This window comes from Aspergillus neoniger (assembly GCF_003184625.1).
Source record: "Aspergillus neoniger CBS 115656 unplaced genomic scaffold BO87scaffold_3, whole genome shotgun sequence".
NCBI classification, from domain to species: Eukaryota; Fungi; Ascomycota; class Eurotiomycetes; order Eurotiales; family Aspergillaceae; genus Aspergillus; species Aspergillus neoniger.
The window spans coordinates 391,601-413,946 of NW_020291131.1; the positions used below are offsets into that span (position 1 = coordinate 391,601).

Consider the following 22,346-nt stretch of genomic DNA (forward strand, 5'->3'; position numbering starts at 1 on the left):
GTCGTCGCATATTTATAAAGAAACTTCGCTAATGCTGACAGATGTCCCCAGCAGAATAACCATTCCTAGAGGGTCTAACCGAAATGGCCATGAGCCAGGAAGAGCGTGCGTAAGCCCTAGGCTGGGTAGGCCTACGGTAGCCCGACGGCTGTCTGGCGATGACTAGCGTCTTGCTTATCGCGTATCCATCACGAATTATTTAGATGCTACCTACACTCTAACGATGGAATACCCACCCGTTACGGGTTGCCTGGAGTTCCGACTCTATCAGAAACCCGCCTGCTAGGCCAGATAATCGATCTAAGATGCTCTATACGATCTTACATGTGCCGGAGCTTATTTGTTCTACAGAAAGCGTCTATTAATACGACAGAATACGTAAACGGGAGACGGCCAGGCCAGCTAAAGGAGCCCCAGAGCCCCTGAAGCTTTCAATCTGACACGCGGGAGGCATCCTGCTGACTAGCACGTGGCCCAAACAATCATCATCGCAAGGCTCCATGCTTATGTTTATAGCATTTTGAATCTGTGCCTCTCAATCGTATTATACCTATATCACTACCAAGAGTATTCCAAGTGGACCAGTTTCCGCACGATGGAATGTAGTATTAGCCTTTATTAGTCCTATAGCTACTTAAAGCGTATAATGCCATTACCTACCAACAGGAGAGCTTCTTTAAGTGATGATGAGACGCGACATGTTGATGCGCTATTTAGATCAGAGATCAATGGCTATAGTAGATGAATACTGACACATTTGTGAATGTCACAATGACTTTCAATAGCTTGATATGATCAATCACCACTCTACGCCGCGTAATGTGATTGGTCAGATGACAGATGTAAGCCACCGAGTTGCACAAATTCCTCAGCGCTTAGCTGGAAAATGGCTCGTGTATAGGAACATTATCACCTTACTCATTACTTATGTTCTATCCCCACTACCACAGAAAACATGAACAACCAAACACACATACATCCAACATCCCCAGATCCACCCCTTCCCATCCTCGAAGCCCAATGCATGGACTACGACGACACTTTATGTCACAAATGCGACAGGACTTTCGCGCCCTGGCGACACAGGCTATTTCAAACAGACGTTCTCCGAGAAATAGGCCAATTTATTGACAAGCACAGAGGAGGAGTCCCCGACGAGCTTTTCTCTCCCAAACGAGGATCATTCAATGCCTGGCTACGATTGCTTTTCCAAGATGGAGGCTCTGCCGTCATTCGATTCCCATGCCCGGGTGCTTCCATGTTCCCCGAGGAAAAGGTTCAGCGCGAAGTGGCAGTTATGCAGTTTTTGGAGCATTTTACCAGTCTACCCATCCCTCATATCCTTCATCATAGAATAACAGAGGAGAGTCCAAAGGATTTAGGACCCTTTATTATCATGGAGCATATAAGCAATGAAGGCGACTTCATTGATGCCCTCAATGTACCGGGCCGGTCACGCGACGAGAGACCGATGCTAGACCCTAATGTCTCGGAAGAGAGACTTGAATGGGTTTATGTTCAGATGGCAGATATCATGTTACAGGTATCGAGGCATTCTTTTGCCGAGATTGGATGCATCGGTAAAGCTGATGAGGATGATGATTTCGATGATACGTGGGTAGTCAAGCATCGGCCGCTTACCTTTAACATGAACGAGCTCGTTCAGTTGGGTGGAGTGTCACCAGACTTACTTCCCCAAAGCACGTTCAAAACAGTCTCATCGTACTACCAATCACTAGCTGAGATGCACATGATCCACTTGACTTTCCAACGAAACGACGCGATCGATTCCGCGGAAGATTGTCGAACGAAGTACATCGCACGTTGTCTATTTCGCAAGATCACTCATGAATATCAATTTTCCAGTGACGACGCTGCCCCCTTCAGGTTATTCTGTGATGACCTCAGACCTGGCAACGTTCTATCAAACGCACAGCATCAGATGACCGGCGTGGTGGACTGGGAGTTCACCTACGTAGCCCCCACAGGGTTTGCTCATAGCCCGCCATTCTGGTTACTACTCGAGCTTCCAGAACTATGGAAACAGGGTTTAGGTGATTGGGCAGCAAAATATGAGAAGGTGCTACCGGTGTTTCTGAGAGCCCTCAAGGACAGAGAGCAAGCAGCCATTGACCGAGGAATCATGGAGGAGAACGATAGACTGTCAGGGCATATGCTCAAAAGTTGGGAAAGCGGTGACTTCTGGCTTAACTACGCTGCGAGGAAGAGCTGGGCGTTCGATATGATATACTGGGCTAAGATCGATCGGAGGTTTTTTGGCGATGGCGACTTGAGCGATCGGATTGAGCTCTTGACTCCTGATGAGAGGGCGGAGTTGGAAGGGTTTGTGCAGATGAAGTTGAAGGCTAAGGAGGAGGGTGGTCTACATGATTAAGACAAGGTTTCTTATCACACAATTTAGCATTATTCAAGACCAATGAGTACTATGAAATTGTTGAATGTTCTGGCCATGAGATTAGAAATAAGAGTCGGGTTGTATAGTCAGAATTATAAGCCAGGGAACAGAAATGACCTGATTCCAACAAACACAAGTCAGCGGTATGCAACCAATCTGAAAATAAGACACTGAAAACATTTGAAGTAATTCTTTCCCCCTATTTCCTATCATGCAGGCTCTGCATCCAGTATGTCAAACAAGGTGTAATCTTTACTACACAAACCACCCCTTAACCTGTTACTTAATTCTAAGCAGCAACTGTCCTCCCACACTAGATAGAATAGCACTACTATAGTGCGAGGATTACGTCTCTTATTCTTGGCCCTTTTCTACACAAGAAGCCGGCGTCCATGGGCGAACAAACCAAGGCCGATAACGGCGCCAATGACAAGTTTATATCGAGTTCGGAGATCTCCTAAGCTATTCCTTTCGCTGAAGCCCCTAGGCCGTTTTCAGAGACACTAGTTTCATAAATTAATAGCCAGTAATATGGCTTCCGCCGGTCCTAGGGGGGCCATAACAGGTTTCGATGGTGTGGCGGCTTCATTTCAGGTACCGCCTTATAGCGCGGTTGGCGCCTATATTGAGGAGCTAGGCTGGCTATAGGCTGAGCGGCTGAAGGCTATTTCTTTTCCAACTAGTTCTGATTAGCTGTATCAACCCTACAGGGATATGGGTTGATTTGGCCACCGTGAAGCCGAATGGCTTGAACTTGGGATTTGGACGAGGCATTTGAGGACTAGCCAGTCTTGCCAACCAAAAGATTCATGTCACAATATATCCTTTCGGTTTCTACTCGGATATTGTTCAGCGGCCATGGAAACGAAGAGCCATGGTAATGATCGTGTAGCTCCACTGTGCCAACAGTGGACTGACTGCATCTGCGATCTGGGCGGACATGGCCGTCTGAGCGGTATAGTTCTGTTGAGGTTAGTGCGAAGTATAGCATGCCAGGATGCTTGCCACGTGCATACAGGAAATTTTCTCTATAACACTGCCAGGGAGTTCTCTCAGAGTTTTTGCTCGGCCATCTTCCTGCTTCTGCTAGTCCGATCTCTGGAAGCGCAGAATTTATTTCAACTGACCATGACTCAGTCCTGTTACGTAGTATCTCAGCTCGTATATGTCCAGACAAAAGATCTTCTCTGGACTAACAGTTGAAGCATCTACTTTTACGTATGCCTTCCACACAATCCCAATTCCACCAGTCGATGCCCAGCATCAGCTAACGGCGGAAAAGCTCTTCCAACCCGCCAAGGACATGCCAAGAGCGCATTCCTACGCACAACATGATCCACACCTCGCTTACTTCTTGGCTGTAGGTCACGAGTGAGTCATGCGTTATCAATCTCTGGAGGTTAGAGGAAAACATGAATATTCCCATGTGGGGATTAACCCATGGCAGAGATTTAGGCAGCCATTTAGTAAGTTCCGCTTGGGGGGGAGGTATTTTCTGGAGTAGCAGCAGAGGTTATTAGCGCCCCCGGCCTAAATGGTATCTAAATTTGGCATGGTTCGTGGGAACTTTTGGGTGGATTTGGTGCCGGGGATTTCACGCAGTGTATGTTTTGATCTGGTATTGTGCGAAACGAAATCAGATAAGATACGGCGAATAAGGTTTAGTGGCACCCGCCAAGTATATTTCGGGCTTTACTAGGCTTGTTTTGGAACCTTTCCCTTACCGGGGCCCCCCTCGTTAAAAACAGGCTGGAAGGGTTGGGTTTTATGGTGCGGCTGGTGCGGTCTTGCTCTTGCGGGAAAATGGCCGGGTTTTTTCCGATGGAGAGGGGAGGGGAGCAGCTGGCCCATATTCACCCCTGGCTTATGTGGTGGTGATGATGATCATGTCCTCTCATGGGATTCTTGCAATCTTCTTGCATGGATGACACGCATTACCGAGATTGAAGGCCTACTTGCCTTCCTTGGTCTCTTCTTTCCTGCCCTCAAATCCAGCTTGAATTCTTCCCATCTTATCTTCCATCATCAGTGCCATGTCCGTGGGTCTCTATGTTATCACGGCCCGCTTGTCACCGTCACTAGGAACCATAACAAGATCATTGCGCTGGAAATCGGGTCCTTTCGGGCCCCGCGGGAAAACAGCAGACCACCAGCAGTCGCGGAACAGTGGGGGCTAGAAGGCGTCATGGTGCAATGAGGAGCCAGGAAACAAATTAGGGGAGGAGAGTCTAAGTGGAGCAGGGACACCAGACCCTTACACCAGCATTAGGAGACTACTACAACATACTATATGAAATCATCGTGAGCTCGATTCAATGATCTAGATGTATGTAAATGTGGCAAAAATCAACGGTTTTAGCAGACAAACTTTTGGGGATGATTCTTCTGATGGAACCACACTGACACAAGCTGCGAGAATTATCTGATCCGAAGTGGAACGGGGTGTCGCCAGCTTGCCAAGAGGACAAGACTGCCTAGAGTTACACTACCACTGTAAGCCTGAACCAGCACCCACAGCCAGCGCAAATTCCTTTTCGCGTTGGTCGCTAGGAAATTTGGAGTCTGGGAAAGCTTTGGGATGGTGTGGGACGTGCGTGGGAGGCGAAGAATTCATCGTCCCATGTCAAGCCTTTATAACATGGCGCATATCCTTCCCTCGATGCCGATCAGTTCTTGAAACTTTCTCCTACCACTGATGACATAGGCGCTTTGGGCATATCGCTGTGTTTTCCCCTTCCAAAATGGCCACTGACAAGCCTCCCACCACTACCGGGGTCAGCGAGGATCCGATCTCTTTGGATCCCGATACTCCTCAGCAGCCTGTCGAGGATGATCAGGATAAGCAGGATGGTGTTCGTGTCGCTGAAGCAGTTACTGCTTCTTGGTCGAAGAAATCTCTGATTATTACTTATGCCTCGTGAGTGGCTTGAAGTGTGTTCCTTCCGAGCGACTGCTAAACAGTGTATAGCATGTGGCTTCTGTACTTCGTCAATGGATTGAACAGCAGCTTGACCGCGAACCTTTCCGCGTATATCACCAGTGACTTTTCGGAGCACTCGTTGCTCACTGTCATCACTGTCATTACCAGTGTCATGGGTGCTGCTTGTGTCATGCCTATCGCCAAGGTGCTGAACTTGTGGGATCGTACTTTGGGTGTCTGCATCATGGTGTTGATTGCTATCATGGGCTTGATTATGATGGCTGGCTGCAACAACATTGCTACGTACTGTGCTGCTCAGGTGAGTTCTACCCTCTGTGTACACGAAATTGCTCTTTTAATGGGTATGCCCAATAATACTAACCACCCGACACTACTAGGCATTCTACACTGTCGGTTTCACCGGTGTCATCTTCTGTGTCGATGTGATGACCTCCGATACATCCTCGCTCCGCAATCGAGGTATCGCCTACGCCTTCACCTCCTCACCCTACATTATCACTGCCTTTGCCGGCTCTCCCCTCTCCAACCAATTCCACGAGACCAACTGGCGCTGGGCCTACGGAACCATTTGCATCATCCTCCCGATCGTCGCAATGCCTCTAGTCATAACCTGGGAACTGGCGAAGCGCAAGGCAGACAAGGAGGGACGCCTGGAATACAAGCCGCGAAGCACTCGCACCTGGTGGCAGAGCACCTGGTTCTACATCATCGAATTTGACAGTAAGCCTTCTCCCCAAAATTCCTCTACTACCTCAATTCCCCCACTAACATGCTCCTCCCAACCAGTCATCGGCATCTTCTTCATGATCGGCGGACTCATCCTCTTTCTCACCTCGTTCAACATCGCCGGCAACACCGAAGGCGAATGGAAATCCGCCAAGATTATCGCAATGATGGTCGTCGGCTTCTTCGTCCTCGTCGGCTTCGTCGCCTACGAACGCTGGGGTGCCCCCAAGCCCTTCATCCCCTACCACCTTATCGCCAACCGCACTGTCATCGGCGCCTGCCTCCTGGATATTACCTACCAAGTCTCCTACTACTGCTGGGCCAGCTACTTCACATCCTTCCTGCAAGTAGTCTACAACACCAGCCTCACCCAAGCCGGATACATCGCTGCTATCTTCGACCTCATGGACCCCATCTGGCTGATCGGCTGCGGATACCTGATCCGCGTCACCGGCCGCTTCAAGTGGCTGCTCATGTGGGCTGTCCCGCTCTACCTTCTGGCCAGCGGCTTGATGATCTACTTCCGCCAGCCCGGCTTCAACATCGGATACATGTGCATGTGTCAGATCTTCCTGGCTGTTGGTGGTGGTACCTTGATTCTTATTGAGCAGGTTGCTGTCCTGGCGGCATCTAGACATGAAGATTATGCTGCTATGCTGGCGTTGCTGAGCACATTCGGTAACCTTGGTGGTGCTGTCGGTGCTAGTGTCTCTGGTGCTATTTGGACTAATACCCTTCCTCAGAAGCTGAGGGAGCTGTTGCCCGCTGAGACCAAGGATCAGTGGGAGGAGATTTATGAGTCGTTGGATGTGCAATTGAGTTATCCGGTGGGGTCTGAGACGAGAATTGCGATTCAGAATGCTTATGCTTGGAGTCAGCGGAACATGATGATTGCGGGTACGGCGGTCATGGTGCTGTCGATTGCGTGGGTGTTGATGATGAAGAATATTAAGATTAAGGATAATAAGGATGTGAGGCAGGTCCTGTTTTAGATGGGTTGGTAAAAAGGGGTTTTGTATATAATGTGTTTGGGGTCGGGGATTGCTTTTCTTGACCTGTGATGTTAATTTTGAGTTGTTTTTGTTATATTGAGGCATGCATAGTTAAAACTTATTAATACACGAGCTTGACTGGGTTGATAGAAAATATTTTTCGCTTATGGAAATGAACGTTTAGTCACTATACTTGCTTCTTGTTCAGTTACTTGCATCACACATTGCAAATCACACCATACGGCACCGACTTCTGTATATCCGCTGTATTTATCTTCATGGAACATCGATAGGTATGAATCACGCCGTACGGAGCAACCCTATCCCAAATGACGCCCTGACAATTCGATCCCGTCAATACATTATTATACTACTCGCATTGCAATTAACCAGCGATCTGATGCAAAATCGCTAAATATATTATCCGGGATGGTCATCTCAGAGTAGCCATACGTCAAAAAACAGAAGTCTGCATACCCTGTGCCTCTGATTTCTAGAATTATTCCAATCAATGAAAGGCATGTAGATGCGGATGTTGAGGTAGTAGTAGTCCAAGTGGGCGGAGTTTATGACATGATGGGGGAGAGGAGGTCTCAAGTATGCGATTGACTAGAATATATTGGCTTCCTGTTCGTTAATGAAATCTAAATAAGCTGAATGTGAAGAGTAGGCCTTGTAGTCGGAATCACATGAGTGCTTCTAACAAGGCTGAGCCTTGACCATAGGATTGATAGATCATATCTGTAAGCAGTAGGATGTAGAAATGCTGGGACTTGCCGCCTGGCTTATTCGGTTCAAGTCTCTTCTACTTGCGGAGCCATGTGGCTCAAGATGTTGTGATGGGAAGAGAAGGCCCTTCCTGAATATACATGCTGAGCTGAGTGCTATGCAGTTCTATCCCAATGAGTACAACCGCCTTCAAATAATTTTGCCTCGGAGTTTGTGAGGGTTCAGACCCGTACAGTTATATATAAACAGACAATTCGACAAAGAGTTGCTCCAACCACAGTCAGAATCTGAAGAGAATCCCGGTCAATGACCGCACCATAGCGCATAGTCTTCTTACCCACATTTTCAACACTTATCCTCCAATGGGCCTGGCATAGCTGCTGTTGCAGCCATGATTGTGACAGGATCAGTGGCCTTATACATGGCGTCATTCACCTGTACAGCGCACATATCTACAGCCAGCACTTGCATCCATGCTGTGATTACTGATATATATACAACAGCTGGGATTACGAGGGTACTGCTCCCAGCGATCTCTAGAGCAGCCTATATAACAGCGAGACAAATTTGTCTGTATCAGGGCATCGTGACTGGTCCTCAACCCCTGCCAATGACCGATAGCTTTCCAGAAAAGTTATGGGAAGCAGCAGGCAGGGCCACACCGAGGGTCCAGCAGCTGGTGCTCAGCAAGGCGGAAACAGATCGACATCGTATTCGCTCTCAATAAGCACATAAAATGGGGCTAGATCGAATGCTCAGCCTTACGATCAGCTGGGCATTCTCCTTGCAGATGAGCCTGGGAATTGGATTTGCGCCTCCGGCGCATTCTCGGATGCCACCGCCAGATAGTACCCTCGAATTGAAAATGATGCTACGATAATCTCTACAAGTCATAGTTCTCTACCGCTACGGCGGATGTTATCTTCACTGACGGCTTCATAGACAGTGTTACTGCTTGGGCCCCACCTTGGCATCAGCAGACACAAGGATAGCCGACCGGAAAAAGGCCCTTGTTGAGTAGCTCGATCCCTTATACGAGCAGCTATCCCACGAGGAGTATTCCTGCTAGAGGGCCTCAGACATCTCACAGTTGCTAGCGCGACAAAGATGGCGGTGTTAGTATTGCTCACCAGTACGGCATCAGGGGCTATCCCGAGTGTGCCAGGATTGGTAGTTGTTTTTGGTGGTATTTCCATGCAGGTACTCCAATAATGTATTCGAATAGAATATTCTTTTCCATTAATCGCAATGCCCTGTTTGGAGTGCTGTTGATGATATCAGTCGAAAGGGTGACGCGGCAACCCCTATATGAGCATATATATCTCAACGAAACGGACATGCTAGTATTAGCTCACACACCGATTCCTCTAGAACTTACCGGAAAAGCGGACATTTAAACGAAGCAAGCAATCGGAGCCGGGGCCAGAGTGTTCATATACGTATGGCGCGAAGTTGCAGCTCAAAAATGCGCAACGATTGAGTTTAATTGCGGCTGCAAGGGCACAATGGTCCCTTGGTTCCTGCACCGGACTAGAGAGGACTAGCGGGATAGGCCGGAGTTTGGCGAAGCGGTTGAGAAGGAAATGCGAGAGTCATTGGGGCCACCAAGTGGATGATGAGTGGATGCAGCGTTCGCTAGTCAGGAACGAACCAGTGGAGTTTGTCTCTCTTTCTGCCGCCTCTCCTTTCCGAATCTGCTGCCATCCCTCCCATCAGGGGTCTTTCACCGTCAGCTTCAGCACTGGCTACGGGATACCAACCCAGACTATCGACCGCTAAATTCCGAATTACTCAAGTTTCAGATGGTCTCAAAACTAGAATTTCCAAGCCAGGGGGCAGTGAGGAGGAACGGAAGCGTGGTGAGTGTGTGAAATGAAGAGACACAGAGGCATGGCAACCACGGCTCCCAAGAGCCACAGCCGAACGGTTGTGGAGGAAGAAATCTTCAGGCGACTCCAGCTGACCACCACTAGAATTCAGGAACCGAAGCCAATCCAGTGTGCTGCTCCTCACGCCGCTGTGGTTAGTGAGTTCACTAGAGCAGACCGTATCCTCGGCCAAGCACCGCACACTGGCGATCGTCGCTTGAAAAGGAGTCAGGCACACACCGACCGGGCCTCAGCCAGGCGCCGCCAGCGCAACAATGGATGTGCTGGCGAGTAACGTGGCCGGGTGATTTGTTTACCGACTGACGGCGTGTCGACGTGAACAATGCCCCCGTCACATTCTCAATGGGCCCCAGGCCAATAGGCAGGCGAGACGTGCCCCTTGCGACTCGTCAAGCAGTTTTTCCGGGGCAGCGCTCGTGAGGGTTCGAGTTTGACTGGTTGGGTCCAAACGGACCCTTTGGCACTCTGGGGCTCATATTTAGTCCACCCCCCCTCGTCCTCCTTTTTCCCCCTTCGGCGCGTCTTCAGACATCGCATCGTTTCACAATCCTTTGACTCGAGCAGTGCTCCCCACGTTCTTTACCCTCGCTAGCTTTCGCTCTTCTCGACGCTCACTCTTTTGCGTCTTCTTCGTCACTCGTTTGATCTACTCGCGCAGTCTCTGCCAGAGCCTTTTTGCGACAACGTACATATCCACAGCCCGAAAATCTTTCAATTGAACAAATTGGAATTACCGGCAACTCATCGCAATGAAGTTCAGCACTCTCGCCTCCTCTGTCCTGTGCCTGATGGCCTCCCAGCTTGTCGCTGCGGAAACCGACACCACCAGTACCTCGACAGTGACCAACTATGTCACCGCGACGCTGGTCCACGTCGACACCGTGACCTCTCCTAGCAGCGTGGCACCTTCGACTTCCTCGGTGTTCGTCACTCCGAGCAGCCACGCCGTCTCGAGCAGCCGGGTCGCCAGCAGCTCTGCCGCCGCCAGCTCCTCTGCGCCTGCCTCTTCGTTCGCCTCCGTCACCGTGACTTCCAGCACCCCCGCCGGCACCTCGGTTGCTGCTGCTACTTCCCCTGCCGTGGGTACTTCCGGAGCCGACGGCATCGTCGCCAAGATGCCTGCTGTGCTGGTTGCGGGATCTATGGCTCTGATCCTGGGCGCGCTCTAAGTCAATTCAGCGCTGCCGGCTTTGTCGCATACTCTTCACGCGCTGGAACCTTGAGAGGAATGGTTTCGACCATGACTCGATTTATCAAACATTTTCATTCTCTGCTTCGACCGCCTATATTGATTCTCCACGGGACATTGTGATCGACTGTGCTCGGGACAATGGGCCTATCTACTACGGATACTTTCTTGATTATACCCCTTATGATGTTTCGGATTTGACGAGTTGATGGCTTGACTGCTGGTGGAATAACCGCAGTTGGGATGGACTTTATTTCTACACCTTTTTACTTTTTGACTTCGCTTCGGGGTTCGGCCGTGATGGAAGCTGTGCATAGTGTTTGTATAGGGTCGACCCAATCAATTGCGTGAACCGATGTGCCTTATGCTGGTAGTATGTAGATAATCAATAATATTTTCACCTGATGAGTACTGTAAATGTACCATATTTTTTTCGCTTCCAAGGCTGGTACTTTTAATGCGCTTGCCCCTGAAAGAGGCAGCCGCAGCCGGTCTAGTCCAATTCAAGACTTCTCAACATTGATTTAGATTGAGGATTCAACGAGAGAAGGATCTACATACAATAATTGACTGAGATTGCATGAAGGGCAAACAATTGAACCGAGCAGATCCGGGCCTCCCGGGTAGCTATCAATCAATATCTATCAATCAATCAATCAATCAATCAGTTCACCGTCAAGTTATCAAGCGGATACCGACCGCCCCGCTCCACCGCGACGCGTCTCGTAAACAACTCTAGTCTCAGCACCCAACATCAATCAGAATCCAGCATTCTCTCTGGACCTCGAGTTTCCCCATCCTTCCGGAACTCTTCCATCCATCCCATCCGACGATCGATCGACATTCCACACCGGACGTCATGATCCGAGTGAGGTGATCCAGCCCAAAGCCACTGAGCGCATCAATACCATTCATTCATTCATTCATTCATTCCCCTCCTTACTTCCTTTGCATCGCATCGCATCGCATCGCGTCACACGAGATATTCCAAACAAGAAATCCATACCACTACATCACATTATTGCACAGCAGTGGCAAATAATAAAATATGGACCACGAAATCCCCCTCCCCCCACCACCGCGCATCCGCCATCGCGACCCCTCCAACAACATCAGTAATAACAACAATAACACCCGTCACGCGACTCGCCATGCTCACCACCACCGTCTCCCCTCGCGCTTCATTGACGACCGCTCCAGTCAACCCTCCAGTGACCCGGCTCTCTTCTCCAGCGATGACATCCCCGCCTCGGGTCTAGAGAACTACAATAATGCGCCTGTTAGTCGGAAGCGCCGGTACCGCGGTACCTGGTGGGGAGAGATGGTGAAGGACAAGGACGCGAAGCGCAAGCGGGCGGACTTCAAGGAGAAGAGACTAGTGGATAGTGGTGTGTGGATGGGAAGTGATGATTACGATTCTGGTCCGGGATCGGGGTTCTTGCCTTCTGATGCAGATTTGGGAGAGGATTGGTTGAATTCGCATGCGAATGGAGGCACAAAGACGGTGATGCCGCAGAATCAGACTCAACAACAAGGATTCAGAAAAGTCGAAGAAGAACCGCGCGAGCATCAAGTCGCACGGGGGATCGTGAATGATTGTCTCGAGAGGGGAGAAGATAGCGTCGACTTGAGGTATATTTCCTTCCCTCCTCACCATCCAGAACCAACATCTAACCTATACCAATAGTGGCCTCACCCTCCGCATCATCCCCCCTAACCTCCTCCACCCCCTCCAACACCTCACCAAGCTCCCCACCATCAAAGAGCCCCCCATCAGCGAAGACGTCTACACCTCCCTGCAACCCTTCCTCCGCCTCTTCCTCGCCGGCAACGCTTTAACCCAAGTCCCCGGTCAAATCTTCGACCTCGACTCCCTCCGCGTCCTCAGTCTCCGCTACAACAAACTCACCTCCATCCCCGCGGCCATCCGCCGCCTCACCCTCCTCCAGGAACTCAACCTCTCCGTGAACCGTCTCCCCACCCTCCCCTGGGAACTCCTCTTCCTCATCCGCAAAGGCGACCTCAAACACCTCACCGTCCGTCCTAACCCCCTCCTCCAAATCGAAGACCAGCCCATCGCCACATGGCACGTCCCCACCGATGAAGCGACAGAGACAGAGACAGAGACCCACGAACCACAACAACCCTGCCTGAAATCAATCACCTACGACGGCCCACCACCCGAGGAAGCATGGGCACCCATCCACGTCGCCACCGGCCCAATTACATACTACAACGCCGAAGGCATCCCAGTCTCTACTACCGAACAAACCCCCACCAACCACCAAACAACAATAAATAAAATCTCCCGCGTGCCCTCCCTCCGCGAAATCTCCCTCCTATCATTCACCCGCTCAACATACCCAGACCTGATCACCGACGAAGAAATGGACAATTTCCCAGCCCTGATGACCCGCTTACTCCGACAAGCGAAGGAAGTTCGTAGCGCAGGAGGACGGAATTGCTCGTCGTGTCATCGGGGATTCGTCCTCGCGCGGACGGAGTGGATCGAGTGGTGGGATGTGAGTACGTATGAGAATGGGTTGAAGGGGCCGAGGGCGTCCGGGGAGGTGTTAAGGCCGTTGCCGTTTAGGAGGGTTGGGTGTAGTTGGGGGTGTGTGCCTGATTTGGTTCAATAACTGAGAAAAAGATTTAATTAGATTAAGAGAGGAGAGGGAGGGGGAGAATTGTATAGTTTGGACTTGAGTGTATGTATGTATGTGTATGTAAATGATTATGTTTTTGTTAGGGGTGTACGTTTAGAGTGGTAATATGGTTTTGTGTTGGAAAGGAATGGGGGATGTGTATGGTTAGAAGGATGTCATCTACTTGGATAGCGGTGATATCGAAACACCATAGTATCACATGAACGCAGCTTTAGAGTATGACAGCCATGGGATCTGCTTCCAAAGGTGCAATTGTCTCAAATACTTGCAATTCATGTTCAAGGCAAATGGATACGTCCTAAGCATCAGTGGTGACTCCCACTGGCTCCTGGTCTAGTAATATTACGAGCGAGTGCAGAACTGAAACTGAACCTGTTCCTGCCAATGTCGCTACGAATTCCATAAAATCCATCAAACGCCAACCAAGCAAGGACGGTGTCAAAAACATCGCTAATGCTGCTCACAAAAGGAAACGCTGCAAAGACAGAATACCCCCACCTCCACTAACACATACATCCAATGAAACCAGGGGCGGTTAATAATATAAAGCACAACAACGCAGTTCACCGGCTGCCGTCCGTCTGCGCCTGATGCCAGATCGTATCGCCACTAAGAGCAGAGTAGCTCAGTGCGGCAAAGTTCCTCCAACTCGGTGGTGCCGAGGATGCTTGTCCCTCGAGAAGACCTGCTTCAGAGCCAGCATGCCGCTCGAGATCTGAAGTCTCGTCTTCGCCCACTCCGCTAATCGGCACCGGCGCCGAGGATGAACTATGCTGAGAATCTGCGTCAGGGTGGTATTCTTCCTCGTTCATCGGCTCTGCCGACTCGTGAGCCTCCGCCGCTTTGTTCTGCGACATTGACCGAACCACGTCGCCTTTACAGATGGGACAAGTTCGCCGGCGGGTTGTCAGCCAAGGCGTGCTGCAAGATCGTTAGTACGAGCATGATTGACAACGGACTCAAGGATCGTTACTCACATGCACTCCGCGTGGAACTCGTGGCCGCAGGGCAAACTCATCACCCTGCTCTGCCCATCCACATATTCCTCCAGGCAGACAACGCATTCCACTTGCCGGCCGGTGTATTTCCGGCGCCACAGAGTGGATCCCGATTTGCCCTTCCTTGATGACGACATTCTGGATGCACTCGCATTCGAGACATGTGACTCTCGCTGCGACCGAGACAGCTGGGCTCCTGAACGGCTCTTCGCACCCAACAATGGCGAGGTTGGCGACACTGGACCAGGGCTAACAGATCGTGGCGAGCTTGTTTCCGAGGAAGAGGTCGACCTCGCAATAGTGTGATAAGTTCGCACTGGGAGGCGATCAACGAGGGACTTTGGAGCGCGCCACCGTCTGCGCCGGATACGAGACCGCAGCAACAACAGAACGTAGACAACAGTCAGTGTGAGCAACGGGCTGACAACCAAAACGAGGAGGGTATCGAAGAAAGGACTGGTCGACATGCTTGTGGGCGTGAGAGTGACCCACAAGCCGTCATGTTCAGCTGCATTCACACCCTGACCGTTCTGAGTTGTCGCATCATGCAGCTTCTGGTCTACGGAAGTGATTTGCCCATGGGCGCTAGAACTTGGGCTCGGAGCTGGCTTGTCCGTGGCCCGGAAGAAATGCCTGGCAAACCAACCGTTGCGCTGAGAAGAGGATCCTGGTTTCACATCATCATACACAGACTTGTGGCCGGAGTACTCCATCTTCGACTCTTTTTCAATGCTAGACTTCTCGACAGTGCGATACTCGCCACTTCCAGGAGTGATGCTGCCACCCTTCAAGGTCGCGGGAGTGGGGTGCGAGCCCTTGGCGCCAGTATGCACCTTATTCCCGGCGGCGTCGGTTGTACTGGTAGGAGATGGAAGGATGCTGCCCTTCGGAACTACTAGGTCCGGATCTCTCCAGTCCTGTACTCCAATGACGAATCCATCACCGTCAGTACTGCTTGACGAGGTACCTGATTTCTTGAGGTCTTCGGCAACACCATCGGTTTTCGTTCGGGAGGTCTTTCGCTCGGTCTCGTCCTGCGATGGCTCCTGTTCGTCCCAGCGATCTAATAGAATCCAATTGATGTTTCCGCTGCTTGGCGGGCGACGGCTGTCCTCCGGTGGATACCAGACGGGTCCACCATGATTGCTGAGACCGAACAATGACAGAAGAGCGTGGAAGAGCCCAGATTTCTGCTTTGGAGGCACCGCACTGTCATGAACTACTGCTTTGTGACTTGATGTTGGCGACGCAGTGGCAGAGGTAGTCGCCGTGGCGTCCATGCGTTGTTTCCCGGCACTGCCGTGAGTGGAGATTTTAGTGTGTGTTCCTGATCCATCGTCTGCGGCCGAGTCCTCCCCTTGCGGGGGGACTAAGGATGACAGCAGATGTGCCGTAGTATGAGATGTGAAGAGGGCGGGGATCGTCACGTTGGATGTATCACCCCGTGCATACATCGTGACGAGGCTGCCTCCTCGGGTGTCATCCCCCACAATCAAAGCAATTCCTCCACGCCGCTGGACCCACTTGACCTTCTCCAAGAAGCCGCAGCCGCCCCTACTCAGCAGGACGACTTTGCCGTCGATCTCGGCGCTTTCTTGCAATGACTGGATGTCAGCATGAGCAGCTTGTCGGTTCGAAGAGGGCTCCCCGTGCTTGTCCATGGCGCCTGAGTCCGACACTTCTGACTCGGGCAGCGGGTGGTGGAGATGATCATCCGTGCCGTCATTTGTGAACGGGGGTGCCACTTTGGTACCAGAGTCATGCTGCAGGTCGATATCCGGCTGGGGAATCGCTTGGCGATGGCTTTGTGGCACGGTCGGCTCGTTTCCAGGAGTAGACCCCGACTTCCCAGTTGTAGTATCTGCACCTCCGCCTGACTTCGGACCATCTCCCTCACCCCAACCCGGGATATCGGAGCATCCTAGCTCCCCTTCCGCTCCAGCGGTTGTTCGTTCCCCAAAGCCACTACCAATCCAGAGTTGCCCGCTAAGTCCCTTGTCCGGCAGCAGAGGGCCAAACGCAGCAGGTCGGGCCAGGAAAAAGGTGGAGTTGTCATCGGTAAGGCCGATAATGGCGGACGGCGGGAACAGGGATGAGGGGATGTTGAAGGAGAAGAGGGCGTGTAGACCCGTCGCTCGACCAGCGAGTGAATCGGGGGTGGACACCCTAGGCGAGGAGGTTAAAGCAGAAAAGAAGGTGAGGATGATGGGGAGGAAGATGAGGCAGAAGACGACAGCAATCAAACGTGGTGGTCGCATAGTTAAGAGGGTGTTGCTGGAATATGCAATAGAACAGATATTGCTTGGCCGAGGGGGAGGCGGGAAAGGAAAGAAGCCCAGGAAGATCAACGCTCAGGGCCAGCGGGTTTCGTGCAGGAAGGCGATGTTCTTAGGACCAATCAGACGGTCGATGAAGCGCAACAGGAAGGACACTCATCGAGAGCGCACGGGAAGGGGAGAAGGAGGGTAGGCGCGAAGGAACAAGATGATAAGGAGAGTGAGTAAGTAGTAAGTAGTTAGGGAGTCGTCGTGGTCAAGCAATGACGGGCTGGTACTTTAGAAGCCAACCAGACAAGGATGACGGGGAGAGAAGAGGAATAGGGACATGGACGGTAGTAGTAGGATTGTAAGTAGGGAGAAGGGGATGGAAATGGGGATGGGGATGGTGGAATGGGATGGATGGGACGATGTGGAGGAAGAAAGGCAAAAAGAATGATCAACAACTTGTGAGCGAGTCGCCGGACACGCAAGCACAGCCTCTTTTCTCTGTCCCCTCCGTGTCTCTCCTTCAGGTAGTAGGTATTAGTTAGTTAGGTAGTTAGTAGTGTTTCTGTCAGACAGTTTGGCTTGGGGGGCAGTCAGTCACGGGATTGATTCCCTGCCTGAGGGAGGGGAGTTCCCTTAACTAATTGATTAACTAGTGGCTTCCTCAGGTTTTGTCAGGCAACCGCCATACCTTTTCATCCCTACTATCTACTAGTTATCTCGTACTACAGAGTACTACGTCACAGACCCTGCGCCCGTGCATTTTGGGCTGGGCTGCCCAATTCCATCAGCAGTTCTTCAATTTAAAATTTGACTTAAAAATTAGATAGTCTATGATTCGTGACTCTTTCCCTTTCACGAGACCCTTTTATTAGTATTGTTATTGTATTTCTATATGGTGTGGCGCATGGCAGCATCTTTGATTTGTGTCACACCCTCCTCCCATTCTTTTACCATACAATACTGAATACTACTTCCTCAATTTAATTTAAATCCACAGTGTTCTATTCTACCCCCCCCCAGATCAATGAAAACTGCCTTCCCGTCATTCCCCACACCTGCGCAATATTCACTGTCGACTTCGACTTTAGTGCTTTTTCTCATGGGTACACAATAAAGCGATCGACAACGCAGGGGGGATCCGTTTCATGTACCCAGGAATGTTGTATTTGTAGATGTCGAGTCAATGGGGGAACCCCACCTAACCACTCTGTAGAGACAGTGCTAACACGGTCTACCCGTCTGTCTACAAACTAGTATAGTTCACAAGTGCCATTCCTGTCGCTTACCTGATCATCATCCACTTCATGCACCATCATCACGTGCTCCAGGAAAAAGAACAGAAGCAGTCGTCTTCATCATTTCTCCGTGAAATCTAGAACATCAGCAATTCTCGGTCCTGTGGGACTGCAAGGAAACAAGCGGGGTTCATTTGTGGCGTGCCATCCAGGGTTCCGTGGCTTGTGCTGCGGAGCTTCACGGCCAAACCCCATGGTTTGGATGGAGCTGTCTCAATGGCATGACGTGGATGACATCTTGACACTCGCTTTCCATTTCCTCCATCATCCCACACCCATTAGCTTAGTTTCTGGTACAAACGTCATCCTCCACGGGTGTTCGTTCCATTGTCTTGCCCTTTGTCGTGACAAGCTTGGGTGGCTTCCAACCCCGCCAGACGTTCACAATGGTCTTGGACTTTATTTGAACGTGTGCTAACCTCGCAAGACATGCCGTATCGGAGCATTGATCACATATTTAAGCAGCTTTAGTGATTATCACCTTTCTACCCAGGACTCATCAAGATGTCGAATCTCATGCACAAGGTCAAAGATGCCTTGACTGGCCATCACAACAATTCCAACTCCCGTATGAATACCTCTGATCTTATCTATGATTTGCCTCTAATCGTCTGCTAACTTAACCCCGATTTAGGCAAGGGTCATAGCAACAAGCCCAGTACCGATGACTACAACTCGGGCGGCGGAGAGAGATATGGACCTGGCGATGGTTCCTATAACTCTCAGCCCAGCTCTGACAACTATAATTCTGGCGACTACGAGCGCAGGACGGACACATACGATTCGGGAACCGCTGGTGACTACCGCGGCAGCTACGGATCTCAGTCTAGCACACACGACTATGGTAATACTGGTGGTTTTGGTACTGGCTCTGCAGATTATAGACATGAACCGGAGAGATACGGTGGCTCAGGAACTGGTTATGAATCGCGGGCTATGGACAGTGGAGCGATGCAGGATTTCGGCGGTCGTACAGGAGGCAGCAGCTACAACACCTACAGCCAGGACACTGAATCATCTGAGTTCAGCCCTACCACCAGGCTAGACTCTGGCAAGATGGGATACTATTCGATGGGCCCTGGTGGTACGCAGCGGAATCAATGGTAGAGGCACTTGCAAGCAAGTATCATCAGTCTCATGCAAAGGTTGACTTTTTTATTACACGTGTATGTTGGACATGTGGTAATTATTCATATGCGGAATAGTAATCGGGTTTCGTCGAAGATACTACGTAGTCTGAGAGTTGATTTGCATATATTTACTTGACATCTGGCTTCGACGCTTGTCGTAACCATTCTGAGAGTGGTTGGGCAGCCATGGACATCAACTACATTTCAGTGCCTGTGGGGCCTTCAGCATGAAATGTGTTGTTGTCTTGACAGAAGTCATGGTGGTTTGGCAAAGGCAGAGACAGCGGCGTAACACAGCAAACCCAGCAAACTGGACAGTTCAAACAAGTGAATGATAGCACTTCCCGAAGTGGGCAGGTACGCTTCGCAACTCACAATGTGCAAGTGCGTCACGTCGTCTGCATCTCCATGGCATGACCCCGACGTCTCATCGTTTTTTTACTAGCTTCTTCGTTTCTTTCAGCGTCTTGTCCTATTCAGCTGTCTAGCACTGTCGTTCACCAGCGAAACTTCACCATGGCGTCTCGTCGTCTACTCTTCACCAGACCGTCCACCGTGTACCGAGACGAAGATCATGAATTTGACAACTACCAGGATCTAGCCTCCTCTCAGCCAGTACCTTTGTTTCAGCTCTGCTCCAAGACAGGCTCGAAAAGAGGCGCCAAAACCCGAAAGCTTCTATCAGAAATGTCGTCAAGCAGCGAACCGAAAGAACCACGTCCCATGAGCCAACAAAAGGCCTTATCTCATCTCTCAGCCATACACCGTGCAAATCAGGCAGACCGTCATCTGAGCATGCCTGCAGAGTCCTTCACACCTTCGCGTCTTGAATCGCACGGATGGGAGAGCAGCGATGATGGCCACTTTCAACGCAATCCTTTGAGTTATACCAGATCCTATGAGTCCTCCTACTCGCTGGGCACTCCTCTTCGTGAATCGGTCTCCGAGCATACCTCCTTGGACCTTTACGGAGCCAACTTTGATCGAACCTACAGCCAGTCCCCTTACGAGTCCCTGCGAGTCCAAACCCGTCTCAAGCGTCCTGAAACCCGGATTACATCTGGCCTGGAGATCTCAGGTCCTGGGGCTCAGTATTCGACTACTAATTTGGAGCGCGCGCGTACTCTTGAGCTGGAAAGGGAGGAGAAACAGCGCAGGTTCAAAGAAGAGGTCACCGCGCTGCTCAAGAACGTTGCACAGAAGCCTGAAAGTCCTAAACTGGACAATGAGCAGTTTCTGGTCCGTGAAATCGCTGTGGAGTCCAATCCAGGCAAGACTCATGCGCCACAGGAGAGTCAGGTATCCAAGACCAAGTCTACCAGTATAGCCAATGTGTCTCACCTTGACAATGACTCCACCGCTCAGGACGGCATGTTGAGAACTCCTCCTGGACTCACCAGACCTGTTAGAGAAGCAGAAGCGTGGTTTCACAAGGATAATCGAGGACACAAAAAACTCCGCCAGCAAGTCAAGGGAATCGCAGAGAACTGTGCTAGTGAGAACGAGAAACAGACGACACAGCTACTGGGTGATGTAATCATCAATCTCTATTCCTACGTCGCCAAAGATCGCAAGAAGCAGGCTGGCAACTTTGCTGACTGGGGAAGCGTGGATCCTTATTACTGTTCACCCAGCCAGGACGGCAACCATAGCTACTTTGACTACTGAGCCTGTTCTGTGTGTCAAGATGGCTTATTTCATGTACCATCAGTGCGAGCATGTCCTATTTGAGGAGATAAATAGCCTACAATATGTATTATAAAGTGGATGAGCGAGGCTAGCTAGCTAATCGAAAATATCATAAATATGTTTACCATAAGTATAGTAGTTATCGCTCGGAACTAAATAATATGTCCCAATGGGGTATTCCCCACTTAATGGATACAAGTAAGTAGCTTAAGGAGCTAGCTCCCGACGACGTCACCGCCATCCAAAAGTTTCCCTCCGCAACACCTCCCCCATGAACAAGCACCCTTACTATCACCAACCACAGTAAACCCTCACACCAACCATGAACAAAATAACAGGAGCTCTCATCGACGAAGCAACCCACATTCGGGCCATCGCCAAAGATGTCGTCCTCTCTGGGACATATTTCTACCCAATCAAGGTGCGCCACACGCAGCCACCCATCATACCCCCCATCCTCTATACCTACGACACAAACCACCCCATTACTACCTCCACACAATTCAGAAAAGAAAAACTAAATATAATAAATGAATGAGTAGGGAATAATCTACACCCTCAACCGCCCCACTCTCCGCCAACCCCTCCTCTCACGGTCCTCCAAAACCCTCACTCTGGGCGTAGGCGTCACAACAGCCATGTTCTTCTTCACCTACGTGCCTCAAGCAGCGATTATGTCCATAACCAGTGGACCCCTCCTCGCGCCTTTCTCCGCGGCATTACTCGTCCTCAGCGAATCCTCCACCATAACCACCTTCCTTGCGCGGTCGTTTCTCCTCGCGGACGCTATCACTGCTACGTTTGACGCCACGCTCGTGGAAATGGGACAGGAGAAACTCCTTGAGCAGTCGGGAAAGAGAGGCGGTGGTGGTGATGATGATGATGCTATCTCCCGCTTCGGGGGCAAAGAAGAAGTCGAGGAAAGACAAACGAATATGTGGAATATGTTGGTGAGGAGTGTGGTGTTGCTACCGCTGAACTTTGTGCCTGTGGTGGGAACGCTGGTGTATGTGTATGTGCAGGGGAAGAAGGTCGGTGAGGGGGTGCATGAGCGGTGGTTTGGGTTGAAGGGGTGGAAGAAGGCGGAGAGGAGTAGGTGGGTGGGGAGGTGGAGGGGGAAGTATACTGGGTATGTTTATTTCCTTTTCTTTCTTTCTTTCTTTCCTTCCCTGGAGGGTGGAGATATAATGACTAACGACTAGGGTATGTATAGGTTCGGAATGGCGGCGTTCGCGCTGGAAATGGTCCCGTTTGTGTCGATTGCGTTTGCGTTTACGAATACAGTTGGGGCGGCGTTGTGGGCGGCGGATTGGGAGAGGGAGTTGCAGTAGGCTCACCACGTTGTAAAGGGGATAGGATGTGGGCGGCGTTAAGGGGCTGGGAGGGGAAAAGTCTAGTGTATCTTATGTTGTCATAGTT

The 22,346-nt window shown here is 50.7% G+C and overlaps 9 protein-coding genes across 9 annotated transcripts; 7 read left to right on the top strand and 2 right to left on the bottom strand.

Annotated features, from left to right (window-relative positions):
* Positions 1-1,024: 1,024 nt before the first annotated feature.
* BO87DRAFT_393201 (uncharacterized protein) lies at positions 1,025-2,395 on the top strand (the record flags this gene model as incomplete). Its single annotated transcript, XM_025625045.1, has 1 exon — positions 1,025-2,395. One exon carries the CDS (start codon positions 1,025-1,027, stop codon positions 2,393-2,395), a length of 1,371 nt encoding a protein of 456 aa, XP_025484090.1.
* A 2,555-nt stretch (positions 2,396-4,950) lies between these two features.
* Positions 4,951-7,218, top strand: BO87DRAFT_325596 (siderophore iron transporter). The gene is made up of 4 exons (XM_025620113.1): positions 4,951-5,333; positions 5,385-5,655; positions 5,735-6,077; positions 6,144-7,218. Exons 1-4 carry the CDS (start codon positions 5,158-5,160, stop codon positions 7,073-7,075), a joined length of 1,722 nt encoding a protein of 573 aa, XP_025484091.1. The 5' UTR covers positions 4,951-5,157; the 3' UTR covers positions 7,076-7,218.
* A 1,439-nt stretch (positions 7,219-8,657) lies between these two features.
* BO87DRAFT_129974 (uncharacterized protein) lies at positions 8,658-9,118 on the bottom strand. The gene has a single exon (XM_025618039.1). The coding sequence runs from the start codon at positions 8,998-9,000 to the stop codon at positions 8,695-8,697; it is 306 nt and encodes a 101-aa protein (XP_025484092.1). The 5' UTR covers positions 9,001-9,118; the 3' UTR covers positions 8,658-8,694.
* Positions 9,119-10,271: 1,153 nt separating this feature from the next.
* On the top strand, positions 10,272-10,945 carry BO87DRAFT_129988 (uncharacterized protein). The gene has a single exon (XM_025618040.1). The coding sequence runs from the start codon at positions 10,443-10,445 to the stop codon at positions 10,860-10,862; it is 420 nt and encodes a 139-aa protein (XP_025484093.1). The 5' UTR covers positions 10,272-10,442; the 3' UTR covers positions 10,863-10,945.
* A 648-nt stretch (positions 10,946-11,593) lies between these two features.
* On the top strand, positions 11,594-13,688 carry BO87DRAFT_325599 (leucine-rich repeat domain-containing protein). The gene is made up of 2 exons (XM_025620114.1): positions 11,594-12,514; positions 12,570-13,688. The coding sequence occupies exons 1-2, from the start codon at positions 11,931-11,933 to the stop codon at positions 13,519-13,521; spliced, it is 1,536 nt and encodes a 511-aa protein (XP_025484094.1). The 5' UTR covers positions 11,594-11,930; the 3' UTR covers positions 13,522-13,688.
* A 423-nt stretch (positions 13,689-14,111) lies between these two features.
* On the bottom strand, positions 14,112-16,804 carry BO87DRAFT_393204 (PA and RING finger domain protein; the record flags this gene model as incomplete). Its single annotated transcript, XM_025625046.1, has 2 exons — positions 14,112-14,469; positions 14,526-16,804. 2 exons carry the CDS (start codon positions 16,802-16,804, stop codon positions 14,112-14,114), a joined length of 2,637 nt encoding a protein of 878 aa, XP_025484095.1.
* Positions 16,805-18,612: 1,808 nt separating this feature from the next.
* Positions 18,613-19,215, top strand: BO87DRAFT_393205 (uncharacterized protein; the record flags this gene model as incomplete). Its single annotated transcript, XM_025625047.1, has 2 exons — positions 18,613-18,676; positions 18,743-19,215. 2 exons carry the CDS (start codon positions 18,613-18,615, stop codon positions 19,213-19,215), a joined length of 537 nt encoding a protein of 178 aa, XP_025484096.1.
* Positions 19,216-19,453: 238 nt separating this feature from the next.
* Positions 19,454-21,010, top strand: BO87DRAFT_130072 (uncharacterized protein). Its single transcript, XM_025618041.1, has one exon. The coding sequence runs from the start codon at positions 19,755-19,757 to the stop codon at positions 20,904-20,906; it is 1,152 nt and encodes a 383-aa protein (XP_025484097.1). The 5' UTR covers positions 19,454-19,754; the 3' UTR covers positions 20,907-21,010.
* A 172-nt stretch (positions 21,011-21,182) lies between these two features.
* On the top strand, positions 21,183-22,258 carry BO87DRAFT_349930 (EI24 domain-containing protein; the record flags this gene model as incomplete). The annotated part of the gene is made up of 3 exons (XM_025621047.1): positions 21,183-21,348; positions 21,470-22,056; positions 22,141-22,258. The coding sequence occupies exons 1-3, from the start codon at positions 21,250-21,252 to the stop codon at positions 22,256-22,258; spliced, it is 804 nt and encodes a 267-aa protein (XP_025484098.1). The 5' UTR covers positions 21,183-21,249.
* Positions 22,259-22,346: the final 88 nt, after the last annotated feature.

Bases quoted from the DNA above. Each gene is read 5' to 3' on its own strand.
- BO87DRAFT_325596 (XM_025620113.1), top strand. From the start codon at position 5,158: ATGGCCACTGACAAGCCTCCCACCACTACCGGGGTCAGCGAGGATCCG. The intron at 5,334-5,384 runs GTGAGTGGCTTG...AACAGTGTATAG, and splicing joins CTGATTATTACTTATGCCTC to CATGTGGCTTCTGTACTTCG. The intron at 5,656-5,734 runs GTGAGTTCTACC...CGACACTACTAG, and splicing joins CTACGTACTGTGCTGCTCAG to GCATTCTACACTGTCGGTTT.
- BO87DRAFT_129974 (XM_025618039.1), bottom strand. From the start codon at position 9,000: ATGGAAATACCACCAAAAACAACTACCAATCCTGGCACACTCGGGATA.
- BO87DRAFT_129988 (XM_025618040.1), top strand. From the start codon at position 10,443: ATGAAGTTCAGCACTCTCGCCTCCTCTGTCCTGTGCCTGATGGCCTCC.
- BO87DRAFT_325599 (XM_025620114.1), top strand. From the start codon at position 11,931: ATGGACCACGAAATCCCCCTCCCCCCACCACCGCGCATCCGCCATCGC. The intron at 12,515-12,569 runs GTATATTTCCTT...CTATACCAATAG, and splicing joins GAAGATAGCGTCGACTTGAG to TGGCCTCACCCTCCGCATCA.
- BO87DRAFT_130072 (XM_025618041.1), top strand. From the start codon at position 19,755: ATGGCGTCTCGTCGTCTACTCTTCACCAGACCGTCCACCGTGTACCGA.